Here is a 22970-nt window from a genome sequence, read left to right as displayed (position 1 = left end):
GTTCTTCACAACTGAGGGAAAAGATAGTCTGCCTACACAAAACCAAGTAGTCTGTACAGATATCTTGCAGGTTTGGAATGTAATTAAGTCAGGTTTGAAAGTATGAAACTATCCAACTTTGGCTTGTCCTGAGCAAGAAAAGTTACTTAATGCAAAGTAAAAAGACTGGTCCTGGGAAAAGCACCACTTAATAAGAAGAGTGAAAAACAGAAAGACACTAGAAAGCAAAGGAGGCAAAACCACATTAAGACTGATAGTTATCAAAGAAGTCATAATGCTTGGCAAACTCCATTATTTTCAACAGATTCTTATTTAAATGACATCTGTTACCAAGACCTCAAATGGAGGTGTATGCAAATTATTCACTGAACTACCTAAATACAGCTTCTTTCAAAGTCCTATACCCTAAATTAACTGGAATCCCAAATTAACCAGGAAAACAGCACTCTAAAATCTCAATAACTCATTACTAATATAATTGCTCCAAGACAAAGCAGATCTGACCTATGCAAATATACTGGAAGCTTCTAGATGAAGATTATCTATTACTCTGAGGGTGTAACATATAAAACCTAATTTCCAACTTAGAAAAAGGCAACTTTAAAAATAAAATGTATAGTGAAGAGGTGCCATATATGCGGCTAGGCAACTCATCCAAACTTTGCATGTGTTGGTAGAACTCACAACAAAGTAAGAATCAAACTCACTGTATTGTATGAGCATGGTCTAGAACACTCTGCCCAGATAAATTTAACTCAGAAGTCCATGCACTGTTTACAAATGGGGAGCCATTATATTTTCCTCTTATAAGGAATTATGTTTATTATCATCCTAACATTTTCCATTTACTTTTCCACATCTAGCATAAATAAACTAATTGAACAGTAAGAATGAACATTCACAAAGCAAATATATAATGTCCCAATATATATTGAGAATTACAAACAATAACAGAAATTGGAAGATAGTTCTAAAAAGAACGTTCAATCTTCAGATGTTTAAGTTTTAAAATATTTTTTTCTTTTTTTAAAAAAGGAAGATTTTGGCTTTTTACTACTCCACATGGAACAGAGTGAGTTTACTTGAGTAAATTAAAATGAAAATTTATAGTAAAGAAATGGATAGTTTCTAATCTAGAAAAACAGACTTTGGATAGAAATCAAACCACTTATTCTTAAGAGAAATTAATTTTAATACTAGAGAGAATAAACCCATTCTTGCCATCATCTGTTAACTTAGAGAAATGGCAAAATTTACTTATAAAAACATTACTTCTCTTCCCCAGTATTTTCTCTAAACATGATATTCATTTAACCTTACGTTATCATGCATGGGAGTAATTTTTAAATATTACTTTCTTAAATCTGTAATTACCATCCTCAACTAAATCTACCTTAAAGGCAAGGACAAATCATAGGCCTGCTCTAAATGCTTTAAAGCAATGGGATTCAAGAAGGAGCACAAATGAGAGACAAGCATCTAGAAAAAGAGGGCAACTTCTTTCAAGAAACTGATACAAACTTAAAACCTCAACCAATCTGTTAAAAAGGCAAAATGGCAAGAGTGACAAATTGAGTGGGATGGCATAATTCTTTCAAATCTATTAATAATTCTGGACTTGGCAACCTTTTCTGTCAAGAGCCAGACAGCAGGCCATGTGGTCTCTGTCAACTTTGCCATGACTGTACAAAGTAGCCATCATACCTAAATGAATAGGTGCGGCTCTCTTCCACTACCACTTTCTTTATACATAAAGGTGACCTCAGGATTTGGCTTGGGGATTGTGGTTTGCTGAATCTTGATCTAATTCCTAAATCCTAGAGATACACTTTGCCCCCTTAGGGCATCCTCTCAAATGGAGGGATTTATCTGGCTTAATTGCTACTTGTTCTTTTTCTAAATCTCAGCAACCAAAATACTGAATGAATGAATACACAGATAAGGACAACATCTGAGGAAGAGAAAAAACAAAACAAAACAAATCCACATGCCTGTTACAGCTGAAAAAATAAAACTTCCAAGATTCAAATTCCTCCCTGATTAAATTCCTTTCCACTATGACTAAGACTTTTCATCTTTGTTCAAATTTAATTTCCTTTCTATTTCTCATTGCTTTCATTTCTTTAAATTAGATCTTTTAGTCAAACAAAATGTTGTTTCTACCAGTTAAAATAAAATTAATGTTAAGAAACAGTTAACTTTTGAAAGTTATTTCCTGACCAAAGACTATTCAGCTATTAAGCATGAAGTTTGCTATTTCACTCTTCTATCAAACCACTTCCAACCAAGGTCAGATTTCAACTATGAAGTTAGTAGGAAAATGGTTTATTTCTATTGTCATGCCATCTTTGGAAAACCCTGTTTCAATGATATAGAGGGAATTGGAAACACTAAAAAAAAACCAAAACCCAAAACTTCCTTTAACTGCTATCTCCCTTGTTTACCAATCTTTGTCCTTCAGGAACTAATTTATGCTTACATAGTCAAGACTAGCTTTGACCCTCTGGTATAATCAATAACTAGGGGGTAGTTTGCTACTCACAGAAAATGCAATTCTGTTCAGAGGTAAATACGGTTCTGAGTAAAGAGAGAACAAGTCATTAGAAAGAGCCTTCTGCCTAAAGTACAGTATTACTGTTTATGCCAATGCCATATTTTAAACTGGTATCAGAATTCTGAGAGAGAAAATAAAAGGTACCTTTTAGAATGAAAGTAGATTAATGTCCTCTCTCTTCTTTTGCTGAGAATATTAGGTAGCTCCTTTGCTATTAAGGACTACTCAACAAATGAACAGTCCCAGTCTGCTATTTCACGGCATTAGAGTATTTAACGATGATTTAGCTCTCATTGCTAATGCTGTTCCCTTCACAAGGTGACACGTGCAAGTTAAAATTTGGTAATGAGTGTTCAGCATTAGCTAAAAGTCCATGCAGTACATCCTTAAGAGAGGTATCCTCTGTGCACATACCTATAGAGCTATTCATTAATGTAGACAGAACACTAACTCCTATGTCCCTACAAGGATATTAGCTAAGAACTAAGACAATGTCACAGTGAATCTGGATAAGAATCTTGGATAGTTATTTAGAATATCTCTTCTAATTAAAATGAAGAAATTGTTTTCAGAAACTTAAATCTGTTCAGAAGTTAGGCTGGTTTGAGTTTTCATGGCTCTGCACTAGGCCAATTAAGAGGAGAGAACCAGCAAACATGATTGTGCTGAAGTGGTCCTAGATGACCGAGAAGCACTCTATTCACAGTATAGACACAGCAAAAACCTGTTAGCAGTGAATAAAAAGGGAGGGGGGAACCATCAAACCCTCATAGCATTTCCACATCTATCAAACAGTTCCTAGTTCACTTAAAATGTCTGTTGCTCACCCTGGATGGAGTACTGACAAATGCTAAAGTTCCTCTTCACAGAAATGACTGCACCTCACTTTTACAATTTGGTAATAGTTTTAAAAGCTCTATTTTCTCATATAACATCTAAAAAACTAACAAAGCAATACAGAACTTTCCAGCATACTTCTCAAAAGTAGGATGGACTTGTATTTTTTTGGTAGGCTTAAACAGTCCTTCTAAAGCAGCATATTCAGTACCTCTCACCTCCCGGCCTATTTAGTAATGGCAGAATCTGTCCACTGAAAACCTCGATTGCCAGCTAAAATGCTTCTTTAAAGATTTCAGCCTAATTTCAGCTCCACTTTTTCTATGCCACAGAGCACAGTTGCTCCCTAAGATGGCCCGAGGCGGCAGTTTTCACCCTATCATGCTGTTGCGCAACTAAAGAGAATGCCAGTCTGTTTTCTGAAGACAAAATATGGCTTCAATGTGACTTTTAAGGGTAGGCGCTAATCAAATGGTAGTAACATCAATACATTCCTATTAAAAGACGCATTCTGTTTTTCCAGAAGAGAAAAATAACCATTCACTAGTGACATGGTACAGCTGTATGTATATATACAGGTCTCAGATTGCTTAAGTTATCCTCTGCATTCTAACTTCTGATCATCAAAGCAAGGCCATTCTTTCCTATTCACTTTTCCACATAACAAAGCATTCCCAGGAAGGGGGAACACCACTAATGTTCTCATGAATGGCTCACCACCATGATCAAACCCTCTCCCAAATCTTTTTTACAATCATCTATGCCCCTGTACCAAAACAATTTCTTAAACCACTATGTATTTAAATACTCTCTAAAAAATCAATGATCAATTATGAGAAGCCAGAGAGTTTTCTCCTTTCTATTTGCACTGTGACTTGTAAGCATCTACTTGCCTGCATCCCTTAATGATCCTCCTTCATCCTCTGCATGCAAGACAGGGCATCTGAAGCTCTATGTTTGGTAAATTCTTACTGACTCTTGGTGCTGGATTAAGAATCTCAGAAATACCCAGAATTACCAAAAAGGTCCCTTGAAGTTTCAAAAATCTTAGGAATGATTAAGTAACCAAACCTGATCAAAATCGATCCCCTTGATCAATTTATTGCAACATGATTGTGCATGATGTTTCCTGGTAAATGCCCTGTAGTGTATTATTAAAAAGCAAAGCTCTTGGAGTCACCAGCAATTTGCTAATGGTTGGTTTATGAATTACTAGGTTTGCAGACACAAGACATGGATTAGTGAGGTTCTTCTATAGGACTGAAAATATAAACTATCACATATGCAGGAGGAAATGGAATTGTGGTTGCAGTAAGAACCATAGTGTTGAATTTCTACAACCACAATATTGCAGAAAAAATGTTTAAAATGTCATATAAAAGTTATCAAATATGGAGACCTGTGAATTTAAAAATAGAATCCAGGCTCATTTCACTGTAAAGTGACATTTTTGATGTATAATATTGCTGTTATGTGAAACTAGGAGCCGAAGAGACTAGATGAAACTTTGGTAGTCAGCCTTACACGTTTATCCATCTGGACTAGAGCCATTTCTTAACACCCGAAGATATGCAAGCATTATGGCTTACAAATACTGATCAGGAAGCTGCAGTACAGCTGGCTCTGTGTTATTCGATATTCAGTAACTACGAAACAAAAACACTTCCTTCCCTTGCTCCCCTCTTCCTTGACACAACACTCAAGCCCCCAAATGCAGGAATACCTATTGTAAACACTTCGCTGCTCATTTCACTTCCAGGTGCCTAAAGTGCTTCAGATGATGCTGCCCATTAGAATACTGCTCCAAGATGGCCACTTATGTGAAACAATCAGGCAAAGTATCCGGTGCCCTGCCTGGGCAAAGATTAAGTCTAACCTTTCAAAACAAAAAGAACTACCAGTATTTTTTTTTTCCTTGAAATATGAAACTGCAAGTTCTGCCAGGGAAGGAAGAAGAGAAACTCCCCCTTATCATCACCATCATGATGACTTCCATCTCTTTCGTGGCTGGCTGGTTCAGATGACCAAGGCTCCTGCTTTGTGTTTTATACCTGGGCAAAGACAGCCACCAGGGTGATATGGACCAAAGTACAGTGTTCAAACATGACTGGTAGAGAAATGATCATTTATCACTGTTTTGTTAAAAAAACTTTTATAAAGTTAACAAACCAAGGCTGTTGATCCCTGAATTAGTTGATTTGCTTGATTATTTTCCAAGTGTGAGGTGCGAAGAAAGAGGGGAAGAGCCTCTAGTGCTTTTGTGTATGTTGCTGATGCTCTAGTTTGGCAACATCTTGGGAGCATCTTCTGATCTGGTGATGTGGCATTTCGTGAATCTAAGTACCAGTCCATGGCCCTGACGCTGGTAACTTATGGCCCAAAGGGGAAGAGGGTCTGCCCCCTTCCCCTCACTGTTTCAGTCTGGTCCAGTAGTGGACACAGAGCCCTGGGCAGTTTCCCCAGAAGCAACTGTCTCTTCTTGTGAAGGTGATTCTTCCTCGGCTTGTCCCCGAGATGTGACAGTTGTTTCAGGGGAGATGCTATGAGGCCCCTCCAGGGGTATACAGCCAGGGTGGTTTTTGCGAAAGTGCTGATTCAAGATGGCCTGAAAGGGGAAACTTTTTCCACAAACATGACAGTGAAAAGGCTTGTTGCCTGTGTGTTTGCGAATGTGGTATTCCAGCTGATCTTTCCGGGTATATTTCTTGCCACACATGCGGCAGACGAATGGTGTGATCCCCATGTGCAGGCGCATATGGCGGTCCAGGCTCCCCTTCTGGTTGAAAGATTTGGCACAGTAGATGCAGGTGAGACGGGGGTTGTACCGGAACCACCGCTCAGATACTTCCTGCTCTCGGAGATACTCCACATAGCCACTTACTCCCATCATTGCTGACTCTTCTACCTGTACCAGGTGAGGACAACAGGCAAGTGAACCTATGTAAGTATTATAGTAAAAGACATCAAATCATTTTTTACTTCTGTCTCTATGCTAAATGATTTTTAGCCGAGATCCAAACAGTGAATTAATTACTCCCCAAAAGTAAAGATTTTAAGATAGGAATTTTTAGAACACTGAGGCTACTCTACCCTATTACCATAAAAGAACAGGACAAATGAGTTACTTTCTGGCTGAAAAACCTCACGCTTATTAACCTCCTGCTAAATTTTGAATTTACAGTGATAGGAGAATCTAAGCCCACTCTTACCATCCATTTGGACTCTAATTTGCAATCAGAATCTAGACAACCAGGTAGATACTTTGGCAGTGTTGGTCCAATAGAACTTTCTGTGATGATGGAACTATTTGATAATCTGCACCATCTAATATAGTTGTCATCAAACACATGTGGCTATTATCATGTGTAATATGCTAGCGTGACTGAGGAACTAAATTTTTCATTTTAATTGCTTTCAATTAATTAAAATTTAAATAGCCATATGACATGGCTAATGGCTATTATATCTGACAGTACAGAATACACTATGGCAAGCACATTATAAATCATATTTTTGGCATTATCATTAATACCAAAATTTAACCCAGCAGTAACTAGCTTTATAAAAATGTATATAACTTGTAGATGACAGTATTCCTTTTTATCCCAAAATATTTTAGTACCACCATCAACATATTTCCTTTATTCTAAAGACTGATCAAAGTTTAAGTGACCTCAGAGAAAATTAACAAAAGAACTGGAAAACTAGGTTGAGATATGAATTTACTAACTTAGTTATTCCTTCCTATAACCTCTTCACAATTTGATATCCAGTAAGTATTTACCAACTGGCTATTGTCTACCAAATACAATGACAGGTACCACATAGAAAGAAGTACAAAACCTGATTTCTGATTTTGCCTTCTGAACAGAAAGACAAAACTGAACAAAAAACAGACAAACCAAAAAAATACAAAAAAATAAAAAAAAAATTAAAAAGAAAAAGAAAAAGACAAAACAAAGAGAAGTAAGGGGAATGCATATTCCTAATGATGTTGCTAATTCACTCCAATCTCTCCTAATTTATAAAATGTCTCCCTACTAAGTTACATTTCTTGCATTGTGAAATAGAATTACTTAAGACATTCAAAAAAAGCAATTACTGTAAGAGCATTAAAACTCTGCTGTTGCTACTTAGATAATTATTGAAAAATAAATGCTTTCCTTTTCTGATTTAATTTTTAAATCTCACTTATTTACTTATGGCTGTGCTGGCTCTTCACTGCTGCGTGCAGGCTTTTTCAAGTTGTGGCGAGCAGTGGCTACTCTTTGTTGTGGTGTACAGGTTCTAGACATACGGGCTTTAGTAGTTGTGGCACACAGGCTTAGTCTCTCCAAGGCATGTGGGATCTTCAGGGACCAGGAATTGAACCCATGTTCCCTGCATTGGCAGGCAGACTCTTAACTAATGGACCACTAGGGAAGTCCTTAATTTTTTTTTTAATTGAAGAGGAAATATATATAGTTTAAAACTTTTTATTAAGTTTTAGATACAACACTATATTGAATCCTCATCATCCAACAATGTCAATGAATGAACAATTTTGTTTTTCCTTTACCTTCACCTATTTGTCTTTTTCACATTATTTTTTGAAGAAAATCTCAGGCATAATTTCATACATAAATATTCTAGTATGTATTTTTAAGAGATAAGGATTCTTTTCTTCTTAATGTAATTAAAATACCACTATCACACCTAAAAACTTCCCAGTAATTCCTTAATATCAATTAAGTAAAATCTTAATTTTGTTTTACCTAATCTGAACATAATCTAAATAGTCAAAGTATTTAATATATGAAATAAGTCTTCCTCCTATCTGAAAGTTAGAAGGGAGAGGGAATACTATATTCTTTTGAATGAATAATTGAAAAATCTTGCATTTATAAATGCTTTGCATTCAAAATTCTGTATTAAAATATCACCATTCATAAGTTTCCGATTTATTTATCCTGATGACTTCTGAAGTCATTGTGTGTATATATATAAAACACATATATGTTTTATGTATAATGTTTTGAACAAAAATTATATACATATCCACAAATATATGTAAGCATTTAAAGTATGTAGGAGGAAAACACATACATCTAGCAGAGGCAAAGTACCAATGCAAAGAGGAGAATATGTAAAAGCTGACTCTGGATTAACTGGAGAAAGATGAATCTAGCAATTAATCTTACACCCTTTTCTAAAAATGTATTTTATCTCCTTTCACATTTGTTAGCCAATAGTGCTCTTCAGTATTTCCAACAGAAGAGAGGTCGCTCTCAGCAGGTTTAGGAAGCAGTATGTAAAGAAAAGCATGGACTGGTAAGGCTTTAGAAGATTCTGATTTATTTCATCTAACATTTCTGCTCTAATTCACTGGATAATCAAAACTGAACTCACATAAAGAATGAGGGATTATCCCAACAAAAGGTCCTGGATGAGCACTGACAAAGCACAGAACAACTTCTCTGAGGCTTAGTTTCCTCATCCATAAAATAAAAAAGTTAGCATATGTTTTGCCAATTCTATTATATTCTTATGAGAATCAAATATGATAACAGTATACCTTGAGATATCCCTGAAAGCCTCTGGTTATACTTTACAGCAATTTAAGGATGCTGGAACCTGGGTTTAAATCTGGGAACTTCCCTGGTGGTCCAGTGGATAAGACTCCATGCTTCCAGGGGACCTGGGTTCGATCCCTGGTCAGTGAAGTAAGATCCCACATCCTGCAACTAAGCCTGCATGCTTCAGCTACTGGTCCTGCACACTCTAGAGCCACCACACCACAGTGAGAGAAGTCCACGCACCACAACGAAGACCCAGCGCAACCCTCATCCCCCAAAAAAGGAACAAGCAAACAGCAAATCTCCATCCTATTTATTATTTGATTTCAAACAAGTTATTTAACTATTCTGTGCATCAGCTTCTCCATTTGTAGAATAAATATAATAACAGCATCTACCTTGAGCAGATGCTATGAGCACTGAATGAATTAATAAAGTACTTAGCATAACTCAATGTTAGCTATTATTAAACATTACAAAGTTTCCTAATACTATTCATAATCTTGAGGCTACCAATTCCCTAAAAAAACAAAAGGTCTAACTTTAAGGAAAATAGTGTCATAGCAGTACTGTCCACAAAAAGAAAGTAAATTTATTCTAGTTATCTATGTAAATTTATTCCAGTTATCTATCATGAACCATAATCAGAAAACTCATACATTATGATCAATTTCGCCTAAAAATTACTGCAATAAAGTTGCAATAAAAGAGCAAATAAATAAGCATAAAATGTAGATTGGTCCTTGTCATACGCAACAATGTCTCTTTGGTAGTTTTATTCCTTTGAACTCTAAAAAGAAGCAAGGACAAAAACGGCTGCTACCTGGTTGTCTCTATCACAAAAAGCTGGATCAGGCTTCCCTGGTGGTCCAGTGGTTAAGAATCTGCCTGCCAACGCAGGGGACACAGGTTTGATCCTGGTCTGGGAAGATTCCACATGCCTTGGAGCAACTAAGCCCTCATGCCACAACTATTGAGCCCACAGGCTGCAACTACTGAAGCCTGAGCGCCCTAGAGCCCAGGCTCCACAACAAGAGAAGCTATTGCAATGAGAGGCCCAAGCTCTGCAAGTAGCAGGTAGGCTATGCTTGTCACAACTAGAGAAAGCCCACGCACAATAGTGAAGACCCAGTGCAGACATAAATAAATGAATAAATAAAAAGTGGATCATTTCACTTTTCCCACTTGGCAATTCCCTAGTAGACTGTAAACTGTTTACACATGGGGACAATCCTACATTGCTGAATATGCTAGAACCTGACAGTCCTTGATACGTGGCTGGTGTTCAAGAACTGTTTTCTAAATGAATTATTCCATACAATGAATAAATTCCATATAAATGGATGCTTTCCATATTTTCTAAAATAAATACCCGTCTAGATTCTTGACAAGGGTTTCATAGCTGTCCACAATCCCAATCTTCAGTTACTAATCAGAGACTCAAAGAACTGAAGGGAATTCAAAAATCATCTGATTAGTTCTTAATTTTATTTAATGATCTCTAAAGCTGAGGACTTAATTTAGTAGCTGTCTCTTTATTAGGCCCCTATTCAGTAATTTTAGCTATTCAGAACTACTTAGAGGTAAAACGACTCCCATTTAGTGGCACCTGAGAAGACAACATGAGATACTAAGAAGATCAGAAAACGTGGGCTTTGCTATCAAGGAGATTTCAGTTTAGGAGACAAATTAATGTAAATCGGAAAAGAATCATTTACAAGAGTCAGTAGAGAATTAGGAAAAAATTATACGGTGCCACGTGTAAATGCTATAGTGGTTTAAGAAGGGGAGATCAAAGGGGATAGTTAGGACAGATGGAACTAGGAATCCGGCCTTGCATGGACCCAGACACCTGAGTGAGTATCCCTGACTCAAGAGGCAGAGACAGAAGTTTGATGAGGCACAAAATCTGTCTGTTTGGGATGGTTAATGCTGATGAATGATAGGAAAAGCCAGGTTTGGAAGATTATAAATCACTTGGAAAATCAGACCAAGTATTTTAACCTTCTTGTGAAAGAAAAAGGAAAAACACAATGTTTAGAATAAAGGAGTGACCTTAGTAGTCTTTTCCAGTCAAATCACTCTTATAATCAAGAAGCTCTTCAAGCCTATCAAAATTTATTCTTACTATAATGTAAGTCATGTCCTGTTTTGGTTCTCTGTGGTGAGAAAACAATAACTGGTGAGTAGACTCACCATAATAAACTTTCATGCATGTCAAGGCATATATTAAACTCATCTCTTAATATCAATTCCAGACAATACTACTTATCTTCTATTTCTTTACAACCTGTACCTTCTGTTTCAGTCTGGTAAATACCCTGGTAGAATTCCAAGTTTTATTCCTATCCTATTCACATATGGAATAAATTATCTCTTTCTAATTACTTTAAAAACCACACTTAAACTCTCCTGAATAACACTTTCCTTAAGCGGATATTGATTCCTATAACTGCATTTTAAGCACTCCTATTCCCACAACACCATTACTTAAGTCTATATAGTCTTATCTGCATGTGTTTTGTGTATTTGTTAGTCTGTCTTACGCCCACCTTAAATTGTAAGGTCTGTCTCACTGCTGTATTTATTTTTACAATAGTTTTGGTCACATAATCATCATATTTTATTGGAGAGATGAGGAGAAAAACAGCCCTAATAATACGAGTAAATTTACTTTTCCTTCAAGTTTGTAAACACTTTTTCTCACACCTTATTAAAACTGAAAAATTCTTCAATGGTTACAATTCCTTTTCTGGTACCAAACAGCATGATAATATACACATAGATACAGTTGATAACAATGTCTTCCTACTGTTACTACACTATATACATAATAAACATCCAATGGTTTAGACAAATTTTAAAAGATACTATCAATATTGTGCAGAAGATAAAAAATTAGCTATGCAATCTCAATCTACCAGTGTTTCCTTTTAAAGGGCCACAGTGTTTATAATTTATTGTGTTCTACTTGGTGAGTTCACTAACTTTTTAAAAACCAATCTTCAATGATAGACACCTGTGAGAAAATATGAACAAAAATATCATACATACATACTTATACTATTTGCTAAGGAGTCACAAATTAAAGACATCATTTCTATCCTCTCTAAAAACATTTTAGTCTAACAAGACATTTAGGAAGAAAATAAATGAAAGGATATAAACATACTAAAAAGCAAGCAGGAGATAAAAATGCATAAGCAATTTGTTTACAAATACACAATACATATAAACTAGTAAATATGCAGTCTTATAACCACATATGTACAAAATCAAACTTTCTCCATCCCAGGTCCTAAATTACCTGCATGAAGTTTTCAGAGGTTATTTTTATTACTCTTAGGACTACAGACTGGCTCTTATAATCAGGAAAGAGTTCCACAATCTTATCCTTTTCTACTTCCCAAACTCTGCTGACACCAAAAGTGCATTTCCTGCATGCTCACAAGCAAAAATAAAGAGAAAAGTAATCAAATGCAGCATTTATTTAACAAAACATCTTTCCTTTCTTATTCATTATACTATGTTCACACATGGTGGCAATTTCTTCAACCACCGCAGCAATCTCAAATCCACTACATACCTGGGAAGTAGGTTGCTTAGGTTCATCCATTCTCCCAGGAGACTCACTTCTGGCTCTGTGTCTCTCCGTCAAGGGAACAACACTGCCGGAGGGGCTAAATCTGTTGGAAGAGGAGCAAAAGGGGACTAACAGGAAAGCAGTGTCAAGGAGCTTAAAAACTGCTGATGTCTGCCTCCTTTATAGTCTAGGAAGGGGGAACAAATCGAACAACAGATTTCTAAGAAGTCCTTTCATGGAGTCAATATAGAATCATATATGCAATAAGAAGGCTTCTCAGGTGGCGCCAGTGGTAAAGAACCTGACTGCCAACGCAGGACACACAGGATACACAGGTTTGATCCCTAGGTCAGGAGGACCCTTCCAGGATTGCATGGCAACCCACTCCACTATTCTTGCCTGGAGAATCCCATTGACAGAGGAGCCTGGTACAGTCCATGGGGTCATACAGAGTTGGACCTGACTGAAGCGACTCAGCATGCCCACACGAAATAAGAAAAGTTTACCCTACTAAATTTTTAAGAAATAAAAAATGACATAGCTGAGAGACCATATGATCTGGTGAAGCTAAGGCTAAATATAAGCTTCTATCCTTATGTTAAGTACTAGAAAACCAAAAAGGAATAAATTAAAACTAGGTCTTTTGTTTCTTCTATGTAAATTTTAGGTTTTTGGTTAATCCTTTCCCAAAGTCCCATAATTTGCTATATATTTCAGGTTGTTGATATAGACCGTGGAGATCAAAAACCTCTGTCTTTAGAGCTATTTAGTTCCTGATATAGTTCTAACAAGGGGACAACAATGTTCATACAGGTGACAGTAAGCATTAGGCTCAAGAATATGTTAACTATTAAGGACAGAAGAAGGAAAATACTCAAACCAAGACCAACTGAAGTAGATACAATATATACACTCTGAATTTATGACACATTTCTCTCTCAAGACCAGATGCAAACCAAAGGAATAGCTTCTTTAGTTACCATTGTTCATTTACTCAATTTTAAACTTTTAAGAAAGGAAAAGAATATTACCAATCTAACCCTGTTTATTTAACTTATATGCAGAGTACATCATGAGAAATGCTGGACTGGAAGAAACACAAACTGGAATCAAGATTGCCGGGAGAAATATCAATAACCTCAGATATGCAGATGACACCACCCTTATGGCAGAAAATGAAGAGGAGCTAAAAAGCCTCTTGATGAAAGTGAAAGAGGAGAATGAAAAAGTTAGGTTAAAGCTCAACATTCAGAAAACGAAGATCATGGCATCCGGTCCCATCACTTCATGGGAAATAGATGGGGAAACAGTGGAAACAATGTCAGACTTTATTTTTTTGGGCTCCAAAATCATCGCAGCCATGAAATTAAAAGACGCTTACTCCTTGGAAGAAAAGTTAAGACCAACCTAGACAGTATACTCAAAAGCAGAGACATTACTTTGCCGACTAAGGTCCATCTAGTCAAGGCTATGGTTTTTCCAGTGGTCATGTATGGATATGAGAGTTGGACTGTGAAGAAGGCTGAGCGCCGAAGAATTGATGCTTTTGAACTGTGGTATTGGAGAAGACTCTTGAGAGTCCCTTGGACTGCAAGGAGATCCAACCAGTCCATTCTGAAGGAGATCAGTCCTGGGTGTTCTTTGGAAGGAATGATGCTAAAGCTGAAACTCCAGTACTTTGGCTACCTCATGCGAAGAGTTGACTCATTGGAAAAGACTTTGATGCTGGGAGGGATTGGGGGCAGGAGGAGAAGGGGACAACCGAGGATGAGATGGCTGGATGGCATCACGGACTCGATGGACGTGAGTCTGAGTGAACTCCGGGAGATGGTGATGAACAGGGAGGCCTGGTGTGCTGCGATTCATGGGGTTGCAAAGAGTCGGACACGACTGAGCAACTGAACTGAACTGAACTGAAGGTTGGTAATACTTTTCTCTTTAAGACTTTCTTTCAACTTAGATTAAAATTATTGTTATTTCCCCCCAAAGAAACAATCGCAATGTATTAGAAAGAGAAAAGTAAGGCATAGCGCACAGCAGCACTGGTGAAAAAATGAAACTCTCAGGTTTATGGTAGCAGCTGTCATCAATGAAAGAAAACGGAAACGATATAGTCAAATGACAAGTGAAAAAAAGGAATGAAAAACACTCAAAAAGCTTTTCTTTGAAATTACTGTGATTACACTAAAAAGAACCATCACTGCTAGTACCATGCTTCCTCAAATTTGGTAGAAGGGGAGGCAAAGAAAGGTAAACTGCTACAAAGGAAAGTGAAACTCCCAGAGGCCACCTACCTGTGTGAGACCATACCAAGGAAGGGCAATGCTGTCAGATTCACAGCTGATGATCAGCTCTCTTCCTGGAATTCCGAAGAGGCCCTGGCAATTACTGATCCTAGTGTGACTGCAGATGCTATTCTGATTCATGAAGTGTCTAACTTTACCATAGTTCTCACAACACTGTGAACACTTCAGGAGTAGGAGCTTCCTGCTTTAAAAAAATTAGAATGCAAGTCTTTTGGCACACTTTCAGTTTCCCCAACATAAACTTATTTTGACGAAGAACATCAAGTAAGGAAGATGCTCTCTGTGTCACACAGAGGGCCTGCTTTAGCTACCTCTACACAGTAAGCCACTAGATGGGCAAACAAACCAACTTACCTGTCAATCTCACTGCTTGTTGGCCTAGCCACCTTGGCTCCTGAAGATCCTAAAGTATAATTTTCCTGTCCTACAGAACCATGGCCTGTGGTGTCAATCACCATGGCCGTGACTTCCTCTGCACTACTCCCATCTTCTCCGGAAGGCTGATTCTCAGGCCCAAGCCACTCCTCTAGATTTTCCGTTTTGATGTGTACCGCTCCCAGGACTCTAACTTCATCGTCACTCCGGGCTCCTCGGTCTGCTACCCCTGTCTCCACGTACCACTGTCCTGCTCGGTTGATCCGAAGAATGGGTTCCCGGCTCTCTACATCAGAACTCTGTTCAATTATCTGCGGGCTGGTGGACTCCTCGGGAGGACTGAGCTCCCGGATATCCAGAACAGCACTCACCTGACCTCGCCGGTTTCCCTTGGGGGTATTATGTCGGGGGCTGAGGGAGCGGTTTAGATTTGGTGTAACTCTGTGAGACTCTGGAGGTCCCTCTGCATGCTTGGTCCTCGTTTGACTTAATTCGGCTTCAACCTCAGCCACATTAATTTTGAAATGAATGCCCTCCAGGATCTGGGTACATTTGTCTATAATGTGCTGCATCTGCAGAAAACTGGCAGCGGTCAGGTAGCTGATGATATCCGCCAGTTGCAAGCATATCCGCCCCGTGTAACAGAAAGAAAGGAGCTGTTCAAAAACAGAAGGGTTCTTGATGACTGAAATGGAGACAGTACTCATCTCATTCAAGGACATATGATCCCGGAAGTAGGGGGAGCTGGCAGCCAGGACCACTTTGTGAGCCCGAAAAGCCTGTCCTTGCACGTTGACCACGATGTCACAGAGACGGCCCTGCATGCGCAGCTGGTTCAGATGGCTCAGGACAGAGTTGCTGAAGTCAGGGATCTCCAGTTGTATGTTCCCACTTTTCTCCATGGTCGTGCCTGAGGGTGTAGGCAGGCATTCAACCCTGCTGCGAGAGAAAACCGAACCCTCATCAGTAATTATAACCACTCTTTTCCAATTCAAACCTATTTTAAAATATTATTCAGTGAAATTTCAAAATCTCCAAGTAGATTAAGATACCTTCCATATGTTTAAATATGGAAAAGAAATATCAACAGGTTTAGTAGGTTAGGTTTCAAAGCAAGATACCATTACAACCAAAAAGATTGTTAGACTTCTAAAAATTCAAGTTATGCCCATACTTTCCTTATTAACAAACTATGTAACATCAAAACTGAAGTTCAACAGAATAGAGGGGGTAAAAGAAAACCAGTGCAACAATTTTTATTTTCTAAATGTTGATCATAATGTATTTGCATACAATATAACAAAGCAGCTTTCTGAATAAATTAAATTATACACAGGTGGGTGATCAAATACCCCTCTGAACATTTTACTACATGCTGCATGAATTAGCGTTTACTATTTTACAAAGTGACCAATATCCCAGATAAACCATTATTTCTAAGTTGAAGAGTTATGCCCACACAAAAAGACTTTGGGTTTAGCACTTGGAGGCAAACTCTAGGTTAGGAAAAACTCTAAGTTTTGTCAGCACGAAAATTCAGATTACTTGAAGTTCACCCTCAGGATTAGGAAAGGGTAAATAAAGCTGCCTCTATCTAAATCCAAAGTTGGAATTTTCAGGGTGGCAATGATACTTTGATTCTAAAGTTTAGTTGCCCAAAGCTAGTGAAAAACAGAATTTACCAAGTATGGCCAATATTTTTACTTTAAAAGATTTTTTAAAAAACATCTAAACCAGTAGGTCTTTAACTGCATCCAATAATCTTCACTGGTTGAGAGTAGTTTGTATAAGTCCCATTAGAAAGACACTGACTTGAGCACACGTAGTTACCTAAGACCTGAAAGTTATCCTGACAAGCTCACAGTATTGCCCGAAATTACAACACACTTATCAGTAAATAGGGAAGTGTATACACTGCGTTCAAGAACCAACTTTAGCCAATCTGACCTTTTTCCAAAGCGTTTTTGTTTGTTTTGAAACTTTTAATCCAATAAGAGCCTCTGTCGATGCCATCATGAATTCAGATGTTTATTTTGGAGCCTACACCAGCGCCTGTTTTTGTTTGTTCTTTCCGGCAATTCCCCAGTGAGGAGGAAGCCCCTGGAGTAAGGTCTTTTTCTACCGTCGGCACTGGAGGGGTGAGAGCTGCAAGAGGGAGAATCGGGAACGGCATGGGGTTGGCCACTCCGGTACTCAAGTGGCTTTAGTCCGCGGTGGGAAGCGTGGGGAACGGAGAACAGGCAGAGGGGCGAAATGTCACTGAGGTGCGGGGGCGGAGAGAAGAGGAAGGCGAGCGGATCGGGAGCGAGCAATCAGGTGAGGGTAGAGGACCGAGAAGGGGGCGGCGCCCCGGGACCCGGTCCAGGCGGCAGGCGTAAGCGGGCGGGGAGCTGCCCAGAGGTGGGTGTGTGTATCTGGGTGTGTCGGGCTGCCGTGGGGGAGGGGGCCGCCCATCCCGGGGTCCTGAGGGAGGGGCCCACGAGGGGGCGGGTCCCGCAGCTCGATGCGGCCCGGGGCCAAGAGGGTGGAAGGTCTCCGGGTTCCTTGAGGCGGGGTGGAGAGAAGTGGCTGAGCGCCCCAGGGGCAGGCTGCGGCGGAGACCGGGCGAGGCGGCCCCAGGGCAGGGCAGCGGGACTACCGTGTGGGGCCCGAGCCCAGTCAAGGAGCAGCACCTACCTCCGGGGGTGGAAATGGGCCGGAATGGGCCGGAACACCGTCCCGGAAGTGAAACCCCCCACCCCCTCCCCCGGAGCGGGCGACGTGCCGGAAGGAAATCACTCACCCTTATACCGCCCCCCTTCCCCCTCCCCCAGCGCTTTCCGTCCCTCGCGCCCCCTCCCCTCTCTTCCCCTCCTCCCCAGTCTGTAGGAGGGCGGGAATCCTGCATCACGTGGGCAACTGTATCCCCGCCCACAATGGCGAAGTGAGGCGGGGCCGAAGGCGGGGCCGAGGGGCGGGCTTGGAGGACGGGACGGGGGTGCGGCTAGAAGAGGAGGAGACTGATACGGGGGGGAGGAGCTGAAGCCGTCTCTGGTGGAGAGTGTGCGTCATGACGTCATGGCTCAGAGTACTTATATACAGGCGCCTGGCCGCCATCTCGGTCTTTCGTGGCTGCGAGCTGGCTGTTCCTGTGAGTTGTTCTTTGCTGCTAAGTAAGTACTTAGCCTGGGTCCTCCAGCCCTTAGCAATTGGGGTATCCTTAAGTTGGCTGGTATCCCTAGGCCACTTGCAGGCCATCGCAGGGCTCTCTTAAGATGAGATGGTGGAGGATTGCGAGTTGAGTGCGGGAACGATCTAGTTTATACTCTTGGTTATAGGGCCTAACTGCGGAAAAAACCGCAGCTCGTTTGCTCTGCCTCTGATGAAGCCTGTGTTGGTAGGGACATCTGAGAGTGTTGATGAATGCCAACGGCTCTGATGGCGGCGTAACCCGACTCACCGAGTGGGTCTTTGTTAATGACCTGGGAATGAACCTTCCTCGCTCTCCTGTTCTCGGGAAGGCCACGTGGTTCTTTAAATGGCGGCGTTTCGCATTGCACCATTTTTGTCATCGCTTAACCTTAATTTTGTGGGGTTCTCATGCAGTTATGGGTGTGTAAACGATTTGTGTACATGATATGTAAGTGACGAAAACTTAGAAAAAACACATTTTTAAAATTACTTTTTCGTAGGAACCGCGGCAGGCATGACTCCAATGTGGATTTTGATGGCTTCTGTTGGGCAGGTAAGAAACTGCTGAATACAGTGGGAAGCGTGAAATTTTAGATGTGGTCTTTAAGCCTGTGATGGTTTACAGAGTAGTGGACAGAAGGGATTTCTGAAAATTTCTATTCTGAGGCTTAAATACTTGAGACAATGATTAGCTTAGCACCACAGGATATTTCATTGGATGCTCTTTGTTTTCTAGTTGTGTACCAGAAGGATGACAACTACTGCTGGGGTGAGTTACTGAAATTCCCCCATAAGGGAAAGTTAGGTTGAAAGTCCACTGAATGTGCCACAATGATGAGAGTTTATTTGCTACTCTTGACTGTGAGGATGACGAGAATTCTTACCACCATTATTCTAACTGAGGCACACGAAATGGCTGTTCAGAGAACACAGAAATTGCACCTACCTTGACATGAAACTTTCTTCCCAGGTGTTAAAGCGCAAGCTTGGTGCTGTGTCTATGAGCAGACAGGTGAGAAACCATTTTTTTATTACAATCCCTGTTTACTTACTACTATGAATTTTTTTCAAAAAGGGACTAGTGAGTGCCAGGCAGATGCTGGTGCTTATATTAGGAACTTTCTCTCCCTTTTCAAATGTTAATCTCTGCGTTCTTTTATTATAGTGAATACTAAGAGGAATCTGAAGAAACAGATACTGTGATGGTTGCATAGTTCAACAGATATGAATCATGAAAGAGAAACCATTTTATCTGATGTATCTGAGTTAGTAAAACTTGCTGATAGTAGATGTAAACTACTACTACTAATCTAGTCTGTCTTTCTTTGTAGCCATTAAGCAGTCTTGACTGGAAGTTGAAGAGGTAAGTAAAATTTCCAGTGAGCTAAACATTGGTGACTGGGCAAACACAACAGAATGCCACTAATGACTTTTTAGGGTTGCCTTCCAATGCACAGGAAGCAATCCTACTTTGAAATGCTTGAAAGGCATACGGAAAGCATTAAATAAAAGCCAGTTCCTTGTCCTTTCTTAAAAACAGCCTGTGTGATGATAAGCAAATGCTGACTGAATATGAAGGTCTTAATTAGCTCTATCTGATGTCAGGCATTTTTAAAATTTGTGGGGAGAAAATTTTTCTTTGGCTATTAGAAAACCACTCTTTTATTTCTTAGGTGAACTTGAATCCTTGACCTGTCCAAAGCAGTTGGTCTGACTTTTTGGTGAGTATTAATGTCAAAAACATTGTTACAGAGACTGCTGATGAAGTTGAATGCTTAACTACCAAGCTAATCTGCCTGGTTTGTAAGTGCATGTTGAGCATGCTATGAAAAGGATGGAGAGGGTTTTTGTAATGATGTTGAGCAAATGTCTGACCTGAAATTAACATGTTGACAAGTCTAACTCTGAAGAACCCTTTGACAAAATACTTAAGAATTTAACAGTAAGATTGACATTTTAATGGAAAGGTCTTTTTCCTTACAGATGATGGCTACATGTTTTGTTACGTGGCTGACTTCTTTGGGGTAAGACACGAAAACAGTGACTGCTGGCATTTGGGCTTATAGTGTTTCTGAAATGTGCTGGTCCAAGTAGTTGACCTTTGATAGTGTTTTCTGATGTTGGACAGATCAATCTTATCTAATTACTAAGCAAGGTACTGTTAGTGATGATTTTTATAATAAAACAGATGGGAATCTCTCTGAAAAAGCATGAAGTTTTAAAAAACTGAAACAGTATCTTGAATCAGTATCAATAGTATTTTGAAATCTATTACTACTTACTAAAAGTAACTTAATTTCTGCAGGTGTGAAGAGAGGTAGTGACTACAATGCAAGGAATCAGGAGTTCTAACCAAAGGTATGGAAGTCTCAAGTTTGGTTTTTGTGTTTTGTGATTTAAAGCCGATACAATGATGAAAACATAGTTCAGCAGACTAACAGTGATGAGCAAATACTGTCTTTCGCTCCTATCTGATGTATCTGGCTGCAATAATTCTGTTTTATACCATTGAAAGTGGAAATTAGTCAAATTAGTCCTTGTCACACTGAAATGTTCAGGATTTGGATAAGTATAATGTAAATATTCTATACGGTTAATTTCAGGATTAGGAGTTAACATTTTGATACGAACAGGCTAAAACTGAGGAAATTTCCATGTCATAACTGTAGACACCACCAGAATGAGTTAGTCAGCTGATGTTTGATAGTAATTTTTTAGAGCAGTTCAGGTTCCCAGCAAAATGGAACAGTAACTTCCTGTGTAGCATCCTCATCTCCCGATCAACATCTAGCATGAGATTGGCACTTCAAATTCTGAATCTAGGGCTACAGTCTATGTGATCACAATGTCCGTGTGATCCCAACTGAGCGTGCACACCACATACTGACTTACATTGGAGTTAAGGTATTGTGTATTCTGGGTTTGGCCAAATGTATCATGAGAAAGATTCACCTTGTCCAGAACAGACTCACTCACCTAGAATTTTTTTTCGAAAAATGTTAAAATGGGAGAAAGGGCAGATTTTTAAATAAAGATTTTAATGGCATCATATATATAAGGCCATGTTGTAAATGAAAGTCTTTATTGTTCATTTTCAATCAGGCAGATGTTTTGTCCTGAAGATTTCAAGGTAAGTTATTTTCTGGCATTTTTGATGAGTTATAAGGTAACCAGTGATGTGATGATTCTGCCAAATGAATAGAATGATATCAACCAAAAAACCGTTCCATTTTAATTCTGAGGTTACTTTAGCAACAAGTATCACATTTTTTTTTTCATTTACTGTGATTTAACATGATCGTGTCTTTTTCAGGGCATTTATGATACGAGTCAGACATAACAGGTAAGCCTTGAAAATAACTGGACTGCTTTGTTTAAGAATATGTGATGATCTCAGCCCAACTTGAACTCTCTCACTGATGACTTGATGATGTTCAAAGATCTGATATTCTGTGTATCCCAAACGGGATTAGAATTGAAGCATGGAAAGGGGACTAAAAATGGCTTCTCTGTTCTTACAGTCAGCCAGATGGATGCACATGGGATAGAAGAGCAAACAACTGTTAATTGGCTGCTGCCCTGCAAAGCTGTTTGGATCCTAGCTTCCTGACAAGGGATCAAACCTGTGACTGCTACAGTGGAAGCTCAGCCCTAACCATTGGACTACCAGGAAATTCTCCAGCTTTCTATTTTAATAAATGTTTATAAATCATTCTGAAGTATGCTCATTTCAATTTCATAAGGTGTAGGTAGGAAAACGGGACACTTGGAATCAAGAAATCCCATGGCATGTTTTTTGAGATCTTTAAGGTAAATATTGCAGTTGTAACATCCTTTAGAAAATGGATACTGGTTTTGCAGATTTTGGGGATGAGTGTGGTTCAAGTTAATGAGAAAATTAGCCAGTGAGTTGCTAATTCCTAAATTACCAAGGAAACCATTAGCTCTGGCAACATCCAAAAGTGTAAGTACCTGCTAATCAAATTATAAGCTTTATAATTTGGTACTCAAGTTTGTAGCAACATTAAGTTGGGGTTTTAAGTCTTGGTTGCTTACCAGAACATTTAAGTTACCAATAGCTGAAATAGCCAAAAATTCAGTTGATATTAGGAAGCTTGGCAGTTTGGGATTTATTCCTGTAAAAGGTTGACATTTCTTTTTGGCCACGCTGGTTGATCGATCGTTCACCCAGGGATCAAACCTGGACCAGGACTGTGAACCTGAGTATCCTGAATTACATGCAGATTCTTTACTGGCTGAGCCACCAGGGAAGCCTCAAGTCTCATTACCTAGCAGTGTTACAGGTTGACTATAGACACTCAGATTCAGTCCCCAAGTTGGGAGGATACCTTGGAGAAAGAAATGGCAACCAGCTCCAGTACTGCCAGGTGGGCTTTGGTCCATGGGGTCACAAAGTTGGACAGGACTAAGTGCATACAGTTTTATAGTAGGCCCTATGTGGATTTTGAAACTTCCAGTTTTGAACATGTTTATTTCTTGGAACATTATAAACCATGATAGTTTGAATTATGCTCAAATCTGGGCATAAAGATATTCAAGATGCAGAAAACTACATTGTAAAGCAATTA

The 22970-nt window shown here is 39.3% G+C and overlaps 1 protein-coding gene and 1 long non-coding RNA gene across 4 annotated transcripts; one reads left to right on the top strand and one right to left on the bottom strand.

Moving 5' to 3' along the window:
- Nucleotides 1973-17939, bottom strand: ZBTB37 (zinc finger and BTB domain containing 37). 3 transcript variants are annotated; one of them, XM_018060613.1, is made up of 4 exons: nucleotides 17887-17939; nucleotides 15190-16149; nucleotides 12533-12632; nucleotides 1973-6296 (listed from the first exon to the last, which is right to left on the bottom strand). In XM_018060613.1, the coding sequence occupies exons 2-4, from the start codon at nucleotides 16110-16112 to the stop codon at nucleotides 5808-5810; spliced, it is 1512 nt and encodes a 503-aa protein (XP_017916102.1). In that variant the 5' UTR covers nucleotides 16113-16149; nucleotides 17887-17939; the 3' UTR covers nucleotides 1973-5807. The 3 variants fall into 3 exon arrangements, with proteins under 3 accessions (XP_017916102.1, XP_005690952.1, XP_013825892.1); XM_005690895.3 differs by lacking the exon at nucleotides 17887-17939 and adding an exon at nucleotides 17158-17369 and having other exon boundaries at nucleotides 15190-16146; XM_013970438.2 differs by lacking the exon at nucleotides 17887-17939 and adding an exon at nucleotides 17158-17350.
- LOC102178647 lies at nucleotides 18247-22090 on the top strand. The gene is made up of 10 exons (XR_001919317.1): nucleotides 18247-18362; nucleotides 18882-18934; nucleotides 19118-19150; nucleotides 19352-19393; nucleotides 19713-19744; nucleotides 20055-20102; nucleotides 20365-20739; nucleotides 21484-21511; nucleotides 21695-21724; nucleotides 21903-22090. It is a non-coding gene; the product is annotated as an uncharacterized LOC102178647 (long non-coding RNA).

This window comes from Capra hircus, chromosome 16 (genome assembly GCF_001704415.2).
Source record: "Capra hircus breed San Clemente chromosome 16, ASM170441v1, whole genome shotgun sequence".
Classification (NCBI taxonomy): domain Eukaryota; kingdom Metazoa; phylum Chordata; class Mammalia; order Artiodactyla; family Bovidae; genus Capra; species Capra hircus.
Note: the sequence above shows the minus strand (reverse complement) of the source record. Positions and strands in the feature narration are given on the sequence as shown.